We start from the raw sequence: 15,844 nt of genomic DNA on the forward strand, positions 1-15,844 counted from the left end.
ACACACACACACACACACACTTCTGGTGAAATTTTATTCATCCTTAAAGACATAGCGTAGGCATCAAACTCTTCCAGCAAGCTTTTCCTGTTTCCCTACTCACCCTCACCTTTGTGATCACACTCACGATATTGTATTTCAATTTTGATTAGATACACCTGAAGATACTTAGGGGCAGTCACCATGTCTCAAGCATCACTATAGTCCCAGTTCTTACCACAGTACCTGACACCATCTTTCCTTTAACCACTTGCTAACATCCCTCTCTGCAGTTCAACAAATTTCCCATCCCAAGGCTGAGCCCAGGGTGATGAGAATGGAACTAGAAACCCTGCCCTACCTACTGGGGTGTGATTTTTTTCCCCCCACCCCCTGAATGACATTAAACACAATACTTGGTCCCACACATATTCCAAAGGTCTAGGTTGATTGAGCATTAATAGTAATACTAACAGGGGAAATATTGAGAATCTAGACCAAGTTGTACTGACTCAGCATTATCTAGTTCCTTTTCAAAAATTTCTCCAGCATCAAAGAGAAACAGATATGCTACTTTCTTGCCTATCTTGTGTGTGTGTGTACTTGTGAGTGTGTCATGTTCCTGGATCCCTGAGATAGGATCATACACATATGAACAAACACTATTATATGGGGCAGTCAAGGCAGACTTAGAGAAAGAAACATTGCTATGGGAAAGACTTGGATTTGATAAAAGGTACATCCAAGAAAGTACAGTTTCTTGGTGTCTTATGTAAGATGATTTTTTTCATTGTTTAACAAATATTTATTCAGAGCCTGCTATGTGCTAGGCACTGTTTTAGGGGACATATGAGTGAACAAAATAGGAGAAGAAATGTCTGTCCCTGTAGTTCTTACATTCTAATGTGTAATTGATTGCATTTGCAAAAGTAAAATGTTCTACTTACATTTCTCTTTCCTAGAGCAAAAGAACATTTTACCTCAAGAATAAATCCATTTCCAATTCTCAGAAGGGAAAAATGGTTTTCAGCTTTCTAATGATCCTCCTCAAAACAGGTTCCCCCCAAAAATCTTGAGGTTCATCTTAGGTAGTGTTACTTTTAATATTGACATTTAATATTTGTATCAGGAGATGAAAGTATGCAATGAGTTTATAGAAAAGCCAACTTTTAAAGATACCACCAAGTAACCAAATAACTTCCCTAGCTTCATTCAGTAGAACGAATGATAGAGCTGATAGGATTATACTAAAGTAAGTATTAATGGTCTTTTATCAATTAAACTTCATGAAGGTCTTCTGGCTCCCAGCTTAATCGATGTGCAGTGTAGCTGGGTGATATTGAACTGGTTTCTCTCCAGTGTGTGGTAAGGGGGCAGCTTTTCCTTGCCAAAGTCCCTTGATGAGTCCATGGTGTCACTGGCGTTATCTCTGAGAGGTCATTGTTCATCTTCCATCATAGGTCAGACTTGGCAGTGGTGAAATAAATGTTCTTGTTACATCTGTACATACATAATCATGGGCTGTTCTGAACACATACGTCATTTTGTGGGTGGGTGAGAGGATTCTAAAAACAAAAAACAAATAGGCCTTTTCAGCTTTTTGAACTAAAAGAAAACAATAAATGTGTTTCAACAAGAAGGATGATCCCAGGTCAATTGTAGAAGTTTGTGTAGGCTGATGGGCTAGGTAAACTCTAGAATCCCTCCCATCGTCAATAGACTGTGATCCCGAGAATCATCCATGAGTCAGAAGTCAATGCTATTAGTGTCTTGTCTGAGCATAGTCATAAATATATAGAGAAGTCAATAGAAAGACCATGAAGAAGAGAGATAAACTTTGCCCGTGTTCAACCAAAGAAAAGAACTCCTTGCATTTTGCCAATATCCTTCCTGTCGCAATCTATGGGCTAATTTTACCAAGCATCGGAATTACAAAAGCCATTTGAGGTGACATATTTTTAGAGATGACTTATTAATGGTGGAAGAAGAGTGAGACATGAAGTCTAACAGCGCCTCCTCCATATTAACTCCATTTCTATAAGCCAAATGGGAAACCTACGGAACAGTGGAACTCAGTAAATTATGTAATTACACTTCCCCACCCCCTACACGCACAGCTCTAGATGAACAAATACCCAGTTTCCGTTAGAGATGTTCCTTTCCCACATATCTCTAAATAGTAACATGGAAGTAAAAAGATAAAGTGGTATGTTATAAAATATAAAAACTGCATAAAGCTCCACGGGACATAGTACTTCTAGGAGTAGAGTTAAAATCCAGTAATGCCAGGTAAATTAGAAAACTGCCTGTTTTCATATTTTAATGATCAATCTAATGATTCGCTTTGGGTTTGTTAATGTATTTGAATGATGCCTTGAGCTTGGCAAAATGATTGTGCCTATTTTTATGCCCTTCCTCCCCCATGAGACTTTTAAAATTATAGTAATATCTCCATTAACCAAACATTGACGAGCAATGAGACTGAACGTGAACCCCGATGCACTTTCCAAATAACTAAATTTTAGCCTAGCTGGAAGATAAACATTGAAAACCTACTATGAATGGGAACATTTGAAAGCCTGTTTAGTCTCATACACAGGTGCTGAACACGATTATCCTGCGATGTTCTCAGGAGCTACTTTGATGTATACGACCGTTAGTTCCTACGCTGAATGATTCCGTGCAAATGGTTTCGTTTTGCTGTCCTATGCCCATTTTCATACATCTCTTCCTCATTTTTAGCAGTTACTTCCCAAGGTAACAGTTTTCCTGATCCTCCCCAACCTCTTCAAATTGTGTGTTTCTAATGCTGTGACCCAGAAACCATTTAACCAAATATACTAAGTATTATATCCAAAGCAGTCATATTCAGAATTTTGTTTTGAGTCAGGGAGCACTGAGGTAACACAGTGAGAGGCATGGACCTATTCTCTGTACTTCACCACCACTCCCAACCCATAATTCTGTCTGTAGTCTGAGACAGATCCCCAAACCCATCCGTGGTCCCCAGTTTAAGAATTCCACTTCTAGGGGCACCTGGGTGGCACAGTCGTTAAGCATCTGCCTCTGGCTCAGGGCGTGATCCCGGCGTTCTGGGATCGAGTCCCACATCGGGCTCCTCTGCTGGAAGCCTGCTTCTTCCTCTCCCACTCCTCCTGCTTGTGTTCCCTCTCTCGCTGGCTGTCTCTCTCTCTCTCTGTCAAATAAATAAATAAATAAAATCTTAAAAAAAAAAAAAAGAATTCCACTTCTAAAGCTTATGCATTATGCCTACATAGAAATCATGTTGGGTTTTCTCTCAGCTGGCTTATTCTCTTTTTAGACCAGGGGGTTGAGGACTTTGGTTTTATGAATTTGACCCTTTTTGACGTGTGACCCAAGTAAGTATTTAAATACTCTAAGCTTCAATTTCTTCATCTATAAAATGGGGATAATAATAACTGTCCCACAAGATAATCACAGGATAAATAGAAAACAATGTATACGGGTGCAAACTCCAGGTGCAAACTCCAGGCAAATAGAACTTAGCCTGAGGTCCATGAACAATGGCTGGGCTTCAGCGTGTCTGCAAACCATGTGATATTATAAGAAAAATGTGGGTTTGTGCCATCTGTATGTTTTTCTTGGGAGAAGGGTCCATCGTTTTTGTCAGATACTCAAGTAGGTTATGACCCTAAGGAGGTTAAGAATAATCGCTTATAGCATGGACTTTATGATATCACTCTTTCATTTCCTGGTTCTAGACTAAATTTCACTAGGGTAAAGTTGATAAGGTACTGACTTCCAAGTTAGAGAGGTGTTAATGTGCATTTGGTGTACTAATAGTATCTAGTGAGCTCAACTTAAATGAACACACTATTAGAGAATGTGTGTGTTGATGTATCCACATACCCATACCCTGCTACTTTGTATGCCATATATGCTATTTTACTATGTTATATTATCGATATGTCATATCATTTAAAAAAATAAATAGTGTATCATCTAGTGTAACATTCTCATTTCATCAAAAGGATAAACAAATTGATCTTCATAGTGTCTACACCTGTATTAGTTTCACTTCTTCAAAGGGATGCTGTGAAGATAAAGATGTAGCTGTTACAGTGTTTGGGATTTTGGAGGAAAGTTACAATGTAATAATAATGATACGGTAACAGTAGTAATTATGATAATTATATCTACTGTTAATTGAGTATCTACTAAATAACAGGCACTGTGCTAGACATTTTGTGTACACTGTATCTAGTTTTCAAACCTACCTTTAAAGATAGGCATTATTGTCCTCATTTTATAGATGAAGAAATCTATGAATGACGTTAAGAAATATGTCCCAAACTACAAAGCTAATAAATGATCAAGCTGGAATTTTAACCAGAGTCTGTTTGGCTCTAAAGTCTGTTATTTTTTCCCCCTACAGTTAAATGTAGCAGATGATATATTTGTGAATTTTAATAAGATACAGGCCAGCCTTGTAAAATGAATTAGTTCTTATTTTTCTACTGCATTCGAAAGCCTAATAGTGAATAGACTAACTTCAAACAACTTAGGGTCCACCTACAATGCAATCTGATCTTTATCTTAAAGTTAAGAGATGCCTGTTGGAAGTGTTAGGCAAGGGGGTGATATATTAGATCTTGTGTCTTTGGAAGATTGCTCTGGCTGTATAGTTGGATGAGTTGGGACTCTCTAAGATGTGACTGGAGGCAGAGAGGCCAGAAGGAAGGCTGTTTTATCAGCAGCAGTGGGATTAGACAGGTATGAATGGGCTCTGTGACTCTTCAGGAGGTAGCCTGGGTAAATCTTGATTGACTGGATATGGGAGGTCAGGATGTTGACAAATCAGAGAAGGTGCCCAGGTTTCTTTGTGGACATTTCCCTCTCTGTTGTTAGGATAGGCGTACAGGTTACTAGGAGATTTACAGGTGAAAATAATAAGTGATTTTTGGACATATTGGGTGTGAGGTGTTTGTGAAGATGTTACAATGGACTTTGGATATTCCATTTTGAAGATGAGAAGAGTGATAGGGGTTGAAGATTTAGTTTTGGAAGTGAGCACCAAAAAAACCCCAGCTAATTAAAGCCATGGAAGTCGATAAAATTGCTCAGGGAGGGTTTGTATGGTCAGAAGGGAAGAGGGTTTAGACCAGATGCTGCAAAACACTGACTTCTAAAAGACAAGGATCAGAGGAAGGGTGGCTAGATCTGTGGCAGTGTGGCGTCGTATAGAACAGTGTTTCAGAATGGAAGGAGTGACCGTTGTATTTACCCAAAAGAAGTGAAAGCATGTTCACACAGAGCCCTGTACTTGAATGTTTATAGAAGTTTATTAGTAATTGCCACAAACTGGAAACAATCTAAATATGTATCAATTGGTGAATGAGTAAATAGATTGTAGTGCGTCTGTACAAGTGCTCAACAATGAGAAGAAACTGTCTCCACACACAGCATTGTGATGACTCCCAGAAGCATTTGCTAAGTGAAAGAAGCCAAAGACAAAAGGCTACATACTGTTTATATGACATTCTGGAAAGCAAAACCATAGAGACAGAAATCAGGTCAGTGGTTGCCAGGAGCTAGAGGTGGGAGAAGGGGATTGACTATCTAGGGACTCAGAGGAACTGTTCGGGGTGATGGTAATGTTCCTTATCTTGATTATGGTTGTCGTTACATGAGTGTATAATGTATCCAAACTTTTAGACCTGTACACCTAAAAAGGATGAATTCTACTTTATATAAATCATGCATTAATAAAACCAACTTAAAGGAAAAAACAAACAAATACAAAAGGGAGTGGTCAAAATGTCAAATGCTGCTCAGAAATCGTGCAAGAAGAGGCCTGAGACATGCCCATTGCATTTGGTGTTAGTGACTCCATAGGGAGCAGTGTCAGTGGCATGGGAGAGGCAGTACTAGATTCCTAAGGGTCAAGGAGTAAGAAAATACTGCTGGTTGTCCCCCAATACCCACTTTCTCCTTCTTTCATGGGAATGGAGCCTTGAATTTCTGGCTAGGCTCATGACTATGTAGAATGAAGACTGTTTTGTCCAGTATCCCTGGAAACCGAATATGGCCATGTGACTGAATTCTAGAGTTGTAGGTGAAAGTGTCCTGAGGCAGCTTCTGGGAGCCTTCCATAAGAGGCAGCTGGCATGCTTCCTTGGACCCTTCTTCTTTGCTTCTTACACCTTTGTGGTGGTTGGAATGCAGACATGATGGCTGGAGCTGGAGCAGCCAGCTTTAACTATGAAGTTAGAGAGAGGGAGGGAGGAAGGGAGACCAGAAATGACAGAACAACATTTTGGAGGAGGCTGGATCTCTTAGCTCTTTGAGAGGTACTAAACCAGTCCAGGACTGCTTATCTCTGGACTTTTATGAGGTAGACACATCTCTTTCCTGATTGAGCCTCTTAATTACTCACAGGTGAGTTTGATCCTATACGCTACCAGGAGCAGATAGGAGGTAAGAATGGAGAGACAGTGAGTATGGGTGATGTTTTTAAGAACCTTGACTATGAAGAGAATGAGTGAAGATAGGATGGTAGCTGGAGAGGGACATGGGTTGAGGGAGGGTTTTATGATATCCAAATTCACACCAGATTCTCTGTAAGAATGGAGACCTGGAGATGAACCAGAATCTCTTTCCACAAAACAGCCCTGTGAATCTACACTAAGATTAACTTTGTGGCTCACTTTTCAGAGGGAAAGGAGGAGCAGTGCATCCCCCCAGAACATTTTGCACCCATTTCCTTCCAGCCCCTTAATTGTGCAGAGCTCTTTCCCATCTAGAATCACCCAGGAACCCGGGGCTGCATTTCAGAGCTGGTCCCCTCTCAGGCCAGTCTCTTTAGGGGTCCTTTCCTGAACACCTGACCTTAGCAGGTCTGCTTCCCTTTTATTCTCCATTGCAGTAGTTGTTTTTTTTTTTCAACTGCTTTATTAAGATATAGTTCATATACCATAAAATTCACCCAGAATGTACAATTCAGTGCTTTTTAGTATACTCACAAATTTGTGTAATCATCATCACAGCTTAATTTTAAAACGTTCATCTTGATATTTTATTACTTCATTTTTTAAGCAGTATTTTCAGCCTGTGATGATGTTTATTTTTCTCTTTTTCTGTGCTTTGTCTTTCTGCTTTATCTGGTGAGCTTCACTAGGGCAGGGACTGTGATGACTATGGTTAGAGCTGCATCCTTAGCACCTGGCAGACACCTACTCCCAGAGGGACCGGCCAGCAAGGCACAGCGAAAGCCTAAAGCCTGGTGCAGCAGGTGCAGGGCACCTGGATGGGAGCCAGGTTTCCACTTGGGAAACCGTTAGGAGTAGGGAATCCTCAGAGGGGGTATAAGGAGGGAATATGTACCCTAGGGGGCTTATAACTCTGGGGTGGGGCCATTGGTAATTTGGGAAACCATAATCAAGGTACCTATTGTTTTCAAAGAACGAACTAAGGAAAGTAACGGTGGACGATACCTTCCTACTGGGCAGGAATACGCAGAATATGGAGTGATAAGAAGGGCGTGGGGTCGCCAAAGGGATGAAACACCGCCTTAACGTGCCGCCACGCAGCTGGAGTTTTCCTTGGGAAACTCAGACATTTGCCTGCTGGGCTGGCACAATGGCGTTTCCGAACTCCTGCCCGGCCCGCTGGGGGCACTACTTGTTATTTGCAGGGGCCAGACGCTTCTCTCTTTCGCAACTTCCAAGCCTCGAGAGCCGCAACCTTGAGGATGACTCAATCGTTTCCCTGAGCCTCTGGGCTGTGCCACCTCCACAGCCGCCCGTCTCCCCTCCCACCAGTCGCGCGCGCCTCGGTGCAGCGCCGCCCGTCCCAGGGGAGCCGCCGGCGCACCTGGCGTCTGGGGCGCCCTGGCACTGCGCGCTGGTGGCCACACCGCCCGGCGCGTAGCTGCCAGCTCGCTCCCTCCCGAAACATTAAAGTGGAGTGGCTTGTCTAGCGCCCAGCGAACAACATTATCCAATTGCTTCCCGTTTTATTCGCAGGCTGGGAGCTGAGAGGGCCTGAGCGTTCACTTTCAACTCTCAAGGGGAGGAGGGGGTGCGGGCGGGGAGGGGAGAAGCTTGCGAAGCTTGCGGCTCCACCTCGCGCGCGGCGCGGCCAGAGCGCCCGGCCCCGGCAGAGGCTAGCAGCGCCGGTGAGCCCTGCAGCAGCGCGCCGGGCAGCCCAGAGCCCCGCGATGGAGTGAGTATCCCCGCGCAGCGCGCACGCAGCTCGCTGCCCTCCTCTCGGCATGTTGCCATGGCGACCGCGGCAGCAGGCCGATCCCGGCTTCGGTCCCAGTCCCGGATGGGTGTTTAATTTCAGCCCAGTGTGTACGCCTGGTGTTTCTATAGCAGCAGTCGCAGGGGCCCGCGCCAAGGGGTAGGAGCCCCGGGATGCGTGGTTTTGTGCCGCTGTCTCTCGGCCAGCAGGGCCTCGGGAGGGGACGCTGCTACTAAGGAGGGAGGCATGTTCTAGGCTTCCCCATCCCTGCCCCAAGCTTCCGCTTCTTAGGGAGTTGACTGCAATAGCCATTACTTCCGATTCCTAACCATGTCAGCATTATTGGACTGCAGTTAAAAAAAAAAGGGGGGGGGTGTCACTGCGGATCGGAAGCAAATGTGGTTTGGTGTGAAGCGTGTAATGGAAGGATGATGAGTTAGTGGGTAATATGAGCCAGAGCTGCAATGCCCTGGCTACTAGAAACCATCAGACGATCCCAAATAATTGATTTGTTCCTGGGGTAATTGAGAAATGAGACAGAAAGGTAGGAGCAGCAGCCGGGGATTGAGTTACGACGTTTGGCACCTTGGGCACGGCACCGGAGGGGTGGGGAAGGTGGGCAGGGAGGCAAGAGGGGCGTTAACCAGAAAAGACACAATAAAGGGCTTTGGTGGTGGGTTCGAACTGGGGTTTCTTTCTCCTCAGTCTTTCCATCCCTGCGTTGCTTTTTGGTGCCTCTCCCAGGCTGCTGCCGCAGCAGGGGCACTTTGACAGGCGACAGGCGACAGGCTCCAAGAAAGGGTCAATTCTGGAGCCAGATACTGCTCACTTGGTCAGCTTCTCCGCCTCCTCTTCTCTTCCCACGGAGACTCCCTGACATTGGGGCTGTATGAAATCATATTTCAGCCTGGAGATAACGTCCAGTTTTCAGGTATCAGGACCTTCATGCCAAACCCAGTAAACCCTAGATGCAGCTTTTATCCCTCTGCATATCTGATTGTGTAGATGCAATTTAATCCTCACCAAGGAGGCTGCTAAAGCCGAAGTAAGAGCTGGTGTGGTGTTTTTCGAGTGAGGAGCTGTAGGTCTCAGCCCCTGCCTTGGCTGGTATTAGTGCTATTGATTTCCTATACCAATAATTTAATGTCTCTGAACCTCAGTTTCCCTGTGTATACAATGGAGACAAAGATGTTCCTGACTTACTTTTTAAGCATTGTTGAGAGGATCAGGTAAGGTTTCTATCTCTCCTAAAGGGCTTTGTAAATTGTAAGGTGTATACAGATTTAAGGAGTTAATGATTAAGTCTTTGGAATCAGTTTGCTGGGCTTGAGTCCCTGTGCGCTTTGCTGAATGACGTCAGTCTCTCTGGGCCTCATTTCTGGAAATAGGAATAATAGCTATTTCATGCAATTTTTGTGAAGATTAAACAGGTTGATACATATAACAGTCTTAGAGCCTGGCACAAAGAAAGCTCAATAAATATCATCTATTATGTATAAATATTATCTATTGTCTATTATTATTATTACTGTGGTCTTCAGCATCCTCCGTTGACATTTTGTGGGGTCTCAGCTTGGCACCAAGCTGTTTTTTCCCCCCTCCAGACAATTTATAAAGAAACTTAATGCCCCAAGGGCAACTGAGAGTAACACAATTCTCAGGATACCATTGTAGATGTGGAGAAGCAACCAAAAGACATAGCAGACATGGGTACACAGAGCAGAAGCTGACAACTTGGCCTCTGGCATATTCTATTCTTATTGCCATTGCTGTTTGTTTAGACGTGGAGACTGTCCTTAATAAGAGAATGAGTGTAGGTCTAGTCCTTGCACCGTGGAAGGTTAAGGGGTACCCTGGTTGTTTGCCAGGGTGGTAACTTTCATCTTTACCATCCCACCTTAGTACACTAAGGTATTGCCTATCTTCCAGACTTACAACTTGAGTGCTCAATAGCTGTGGAACAGCATAAAGAATTTGTAAGTTTCCTTCCTCAGACCCTCCCTCATTTCCTCTCCATCTTGCAGCTAAGGTTTTGTTCCAGGTGTGGCCGCCCTCCCACACTCTTCCTCTCCTTCCGGAGGATTCACATCGGTGCCGCAACCAAGCCCCATTCTCTCCTGATCAACCTGGCCTGGCTTTCCTGTTCCCCTGTGACATTCCAAAGTCCTTCTCACCTTCCGGTTAACCTCCTGCATTTCCAACTGTCTATCTGTTCTCTGTCCCGCTTCCTTTGTTTCATTAATGAAATTAACTTTTAAACTCTTTTCTCTCCTTTCAGAATACCACCTTTTCCTGTCTTGGGTCTGACAAAATTTCTCAAATCCTGTTCTTCCCCTCGATCTAAACCCTTTCAAAGTCTCATCTTAGACAGGACAGGCAGCTTTAAATATCAGTCACATAGGGACTCAATTCTTCTTACTTACTGTGTTCAACTTATGTTTATGAAAAACAATTAAAAGGGGCAATAAAATTCACTTCCTTCTTTTAGTTTTCCATTTAGCTAACAAATATTTGTTGAGATTAGCACCGGTCAACAAAGCAGTCCTGATTCTTTTTTTTTTTTTTTTTTTTTTTTTTTTTTAATTAATTTATTTTTTTAATGATTTTTTATTATATTATGTTAGTCACCATACAGTACATCCCCGGTTTCCGATGTAAGGCTCGATGATTCATTAGTTGCGTATAACACCCAGTGCACCATGCAATACGTGCCCTCCTTACTACCCATCACCGGTCTATCCCATTCCCCCACCCCCCTCCCCTCTGAAGTCCTCAGTTTGTTTCTCATAGTCCATAGTCTCTCATGTTTCATTCCCCCTTCTGATTACCCCCCCCTTTCTTTATCCCTTTCTTCCCCTACTGATCATCCTAGTTCTTATGTTCCATAGATGAGAGAAATCATATGATAGTTGTCTTTCTCTGCTTGACTTATTTCACTTAGCATTATCTCCTCCAGTGCTGTCCATGTTGTAGCAAATGTTGAGAACTCGTTCTTTCTGATAGCTGAGTAATATTCCATTGTATATATGGACCACAACTTCTTAATCCAGTCATCTGTTGAAGGGCATCTCGGCTCCTTCCACGATTTAGCTATTGTGGACATTGCTGCTATGAACATTGGGGTGCATATGGCCCTTCTCTTCACTACGTCTGTATCTTTGGGGTAAATACCCAGTAGTGCAATGGCTGGATCATAGGGTAGCTCAATTTTTAACTTTTTAAGGGACCTCCACACTGTTTTCCAGAGTGGCTGTACCAACTTGCATTCCCACCAACAATGTAGGAGGGATCCCCTTTCTCCACATCCTCTCCAACAATTGTTGTTTCTTGCCTTGTCTATTTTTGCCATTCTAACTGGCGTAAGGTGGTATCTCAGTGTGGTTTTGATTTGAATTTCCTTGATGGCTAATGATTTTGAACATTTTTTCATGTGTCTGTTAGCCATTTGTATGTCTTCATTGGAAAAGTGTCTGTTCATATCTTCTGCCCATTTTTTGATTTGTTTATTTGTTTCTCGTGTATTGAGTTTGAGAAGTTCTTTGTAGATCTTGGATACCAGTCCTTTATCTGTAGTGTCATTTGCAAATATATTCTCCCATTCCGTGGGCTGCCTCTTAGTTTTTCTGACTGTTTCCTTGGCTGTGCAGAAACTTTTAATCTTGATGAAGTCCCATAAATTCATTTTATCTTTTGTTTCTCTTGCCTTTGGGGATGTGTCATGAAAAAGGTTGCTTTGGCCGATATCGTAGAGGTTGTTGCCTATGTTCTCCTCTAGAATTTTGATAGATTCCTGTCTCACATTGAGGTCTTTCATCCATTTGGAGTTTATTTTTGTGTATGGTGTGAGATAGTGGTCAAGTTTCATTCTTTTGCATGTAGCTGTCCAATTTTCCCAGCACCATTTATTGAAGAGACTGTCTTTTTCCCACCGGATGTTTTTTCCTGCTTTATCAAATATTAGTTGCCCAAAGAGCCGAGGGTCCATTTCTGGGCTCTCTATTCTGTTCCATTGGTCTATGTGTCTGTTTTTGTTCCAGTACCATGCTGTCTTTGTGATCACAGCTTTGTAGTACAGCTCGAAATCCGGCATTGTGATGCCCCCAGCTTTGTTTTTCCTTTTCAACAGTTCCTTGGAGATTCGGGGCCTTTTCTGTTTCCATACAAATTTAAGGACTGTTTGTTCCAGTTCTTTGAAAAATGTCCTTGGTATTTTAATCGGGATAGCATTGAAAGTGTAGATTGCTCTGGGTAGCATGGACATTTTAACTATGTTAATTCTTCCGATCCATGAGCATGGAATATCTTTCCATCTTTTTATGTCTTCCTCAATGTCTTTCAAGAGTGATTTATAGTTTCTAGAATATAGGTCCTTTACGTCTCTGGTTAGGTTAATTCCAAGGTAACGTATGGTTTTTGGTGCTATTGTAAATGGGATGGATTCCCTAATTTCTCTTTCTTCGGTCTCGTTATTCGTGTATAGAAATGCAACTGATTTCTGAGCATTTATTTTGTATCCTGCCACGTTACTGAATTGCTCTATAACTTCTAATAATTTGGGAGTGGCTTCTTTTGGGTTTTCCATATAGAGTATCATGTCATCTGCAAAGAGAGACATTTTGACTTCTTCTTTGCCAATTTGAATACCTTTGATCCCTTTTTGTCGTCTGATTGCTGTTGCAAGGACTTCTAGTACTATGTTGAATAATAGTGGCGAGAGTGGGCATCCTTGTCGAGTTCCTGATCTTAAGGGAAAGGCTTCCAGCTTTTCTCCATTGAGAATAATATTTGCAGTAGGCTTTTCATAGATGGCTTTTATGAGATTGAGAAATGTACCTTCTATTCCTACACTCTGAAGGGTTTTAATCAGGAAAGGATGCTGTATTTTGTCAAATGCTTTTTCAGCATCGATTGAGAGGATCATATGGTTCCTGAGTCTTTTCTTGTTGATATGATGTATCACACTGATTGATTTGCGAATATTGAACCACGCTTGCATCCCAGGTATGAATCCCACTTGATCGTGATGGATAATCCTTTTAATGTACTGTTGGATTCTATTAGCAAGTATCTTGTTGAGGATTTTGGCGTCCATATTCATTAGGGAAATCGGTCTGTAATTCTCCTTTTTGAGGGGGTCTTTGCCTGGTTTGGGGATCAAGGTAATATTGGCCTCATAGAATGAGTTTGGTAGCTTTCCTTCTGTTTCTATTTTTTGAAATAGCTTTAGGAGAATAGGTATTATTTCTTCCTTGAATGTTTGGTAGAATTCCCCAGGAAAACCGTCCGGGCCTGGAGTTTTGTTATTTGGAAGGTTGTTTATCACTGACTCAATTTCTTCATAATTAATTGGCCTGTTTAAGGAATCAATTTCTTCCGGTTTCAATCTTGGTAGTTTATAGGTTTCCAGGAAGGATTCCATCTCTTCCAGATTGCTTAGTTTATTGGCATATAGCTGTTGATAAAAATTTCTAATAATCCTTCCAATTTCAATGGTGCTCGTCGTGACCTCTCCTTTTTCATTCATAATTTTAATAATCTGGGTCCTTTCTCTTTTCTTTTGGATAAGTCTTGCCAGTGGTCTGTCAATTTTATTGATTCTCTCAAAGAACCAGCTTCTAGTCCTGTTGATCTGCTCTACTGTACTTCTGGTTTCAGCTTGATTGATTTCAGCTCTAATTTTGGTCAACTGCTTCCTCGTGCGTGGATTAGGCCTGTCCCTCTGTTGCTGTTCCAGCTTCTTGAGGTGAGAATATAAAAACTGCATTTTAGATTTTTCTATTCTTTTGAGTGAGGCTTGGATGGCTATGTATTTCCCCCTTAGGACTGCCTTTGCAGTATCCCATAGGTTTTGGACTGTTGTATTTTCATTCTCATTGGTCTCCATAAATTGTTTAATTTGATTTTTGATTTCCTGGTTTATCGAGTCATTCCTGAGCAGTATGGCTCTTAGTCTCCAAGTGTTTGAGTTTCTTCCAAATTTTTCCTTGTGGTTGAGTTCCAATTTCAAAGCGTTGTGGTCTGAGAATATGCAGGGGATAATTTCAATCTTTTGGTATCGGTTGAGACCTGTTTTGTGTCCCAGAACATGGTCTATTCTTGAGAATGTTCCATGGGCATTAGAATAGAATGAGTATTCTTTGGTTCTGGGGTGTAGTGTTCTATATATATCTATGAGGTCCAACTCGTCGAGTATGGCATTCAAAGCCTTTGATTCTTTGCTTAGTTTTTGCCAGGGTGTTCCGTCTATTTCTGATAGTGGAGTGTTGAGGTCCCCTACTATTAATGTATTTTCATTTATATGTCTCTTTATTCTGGATAAGAGTTGGCTTGTGTATCTTGCTGCTCCCCTGTTGGGGGCATATATATTTATAATTGTCATATCCACTTGTTGAATACTTCCCTTAAGAATAATATAGTGCCCTTCTGCGTCTCTAACTATAGTCTGTAGTTTAAAATCCAGTTTATCTGATATGAGAATTGCTACCCCAGCTTTCTTTTGAGGACCATTTGCGTGAAAGATGGTACTCCATCCCCTTACTCTCAGTCTGAATGCATCTTTGGGTTTGAAATGAGTCTCTTGTAGACAGCAAATGGATGGGTCATTTCTTTTTATCCAATCTGCAACCCTGTGGCGTTTTATGGGATGGTTCAAACCATTTACATTAAGACTGATTACTGAGAGATATGATTTTAATGTTGCCATGTTGCCAGTAAAGTCTTTGTTTGTATTGGCTGTGACTTTCTGTTCTGTATCACTCTTGGGGCCTTTTTATTTTTATAGAACCCCCCGTAATATCTCCTGTAGGGCTGGTTTCGTAGTTACAAAATTGGTTAGTGACTGGCGATTCTGAAATGTCTTTATTTCTCCATCAATTCTGAATGACAGCCTTGCTGGATAAAGGATCCTTGGCTGCATGTTTTTCTCTGAAAGAGCTTTAAATATGCTCCCCCAACCCTTTCTCTCATTCCAGGTCTGTGTAGACAGGTCTGATGTAATTCTGATGCCTTTGCCTTGGTACGTGAGAAATTTCTTTGCCCTGGCCGCTTTCAATACTGTATCCTTGCATCTAATATTTGCGAATTGCACTATGATGTGACGTGGCGTAGGTTTGTCGTGGTTGAGCTTGGGAGGAGTCCTCTCTGCTTCTTGGACACGAATGTTTGTTTCCCTTGCTAGATTAGGGAAGTTTTCAGCTACAATTTGTTCAAATATCTCTTCTAGACCTCTGTTTTTCTCCACCCCCTCGGGGATGCCGATGATTCTAACATTGGATCGTTTCATTGAGTCAGTAATCTCCCGTAACCTACATTCGTGGGCGTGGATTTTTTTAAGACCATCTTCTATTTTCATTTTTTCCTCTATTAACCCATCCTCCAATTCACTAACCCTTTCCTCTGCTTCTGCGACCCTGGCTGTCAGAGCCTCTAGTTTTGCCTGCATTTGGCCCATAGAATTTTTAATTTCTGTCAGATTCGCTCTCATTTCTGTCCTTAGGGATTCTATATTCTCAGTAACCTTTTCGTTTATACTTTTTTCAATTCTACTCATCATTTTGACCATCGTTACTCTGAATTCCATTTCTGATAATTTGGTTACATCCATATCCATTATTTCTGTGGCAGAGGCCACAGTCTCACT

At 42.1% G+C, this 15,844-nt stretch overlaps 1 protein-coding gene across 6 annotated transcripts in view; it reads left to right on the top strand.

The window, feature by feature from the left end:
- The window catches only part of PALM2AKAP2 (PALM2 and AKAP2 fusion), a 564,113-nt gene that overhangs the window by 99,477 nt on the left and 448,792 nt on the right, over window positions 1-15,844 (top strand). The window contains exon 1 of one of the 6 annotated variants that reach the window (XM_048223132.2): window positions 8,100-8,184. The exons of the other annotated variants lie outside the window; for them this stretch is intronic. Coding sequence (XP_048079089.2) covers window positions 8,180-8,184 — 5 coding nt within the window. The 5' untranslated portion in view covers window positions 8,100-8,179. Of the gene's footprint in view, window positions 1-8,099; window positions 8,185-15,844 lie in introns of those variants that run through there. 6 annotated transcript variants of the gene reach the window in all.

This window comes from Ursus arctos, unplaced genomic scaffold (assembly GCF_023065955.2).
Source record: "Ursus arctos isolate Adak ecotype North America unplaced genomic scaffold, UrsArc2.0 scaffold_18, whole genome shotgun sequence".
NCBI classification, from domain to species: Eukaryota; Metazoa; Chordata; class Mammalia; order Carnivora; family Ursidae; genus Ursus; species Ursus arctos.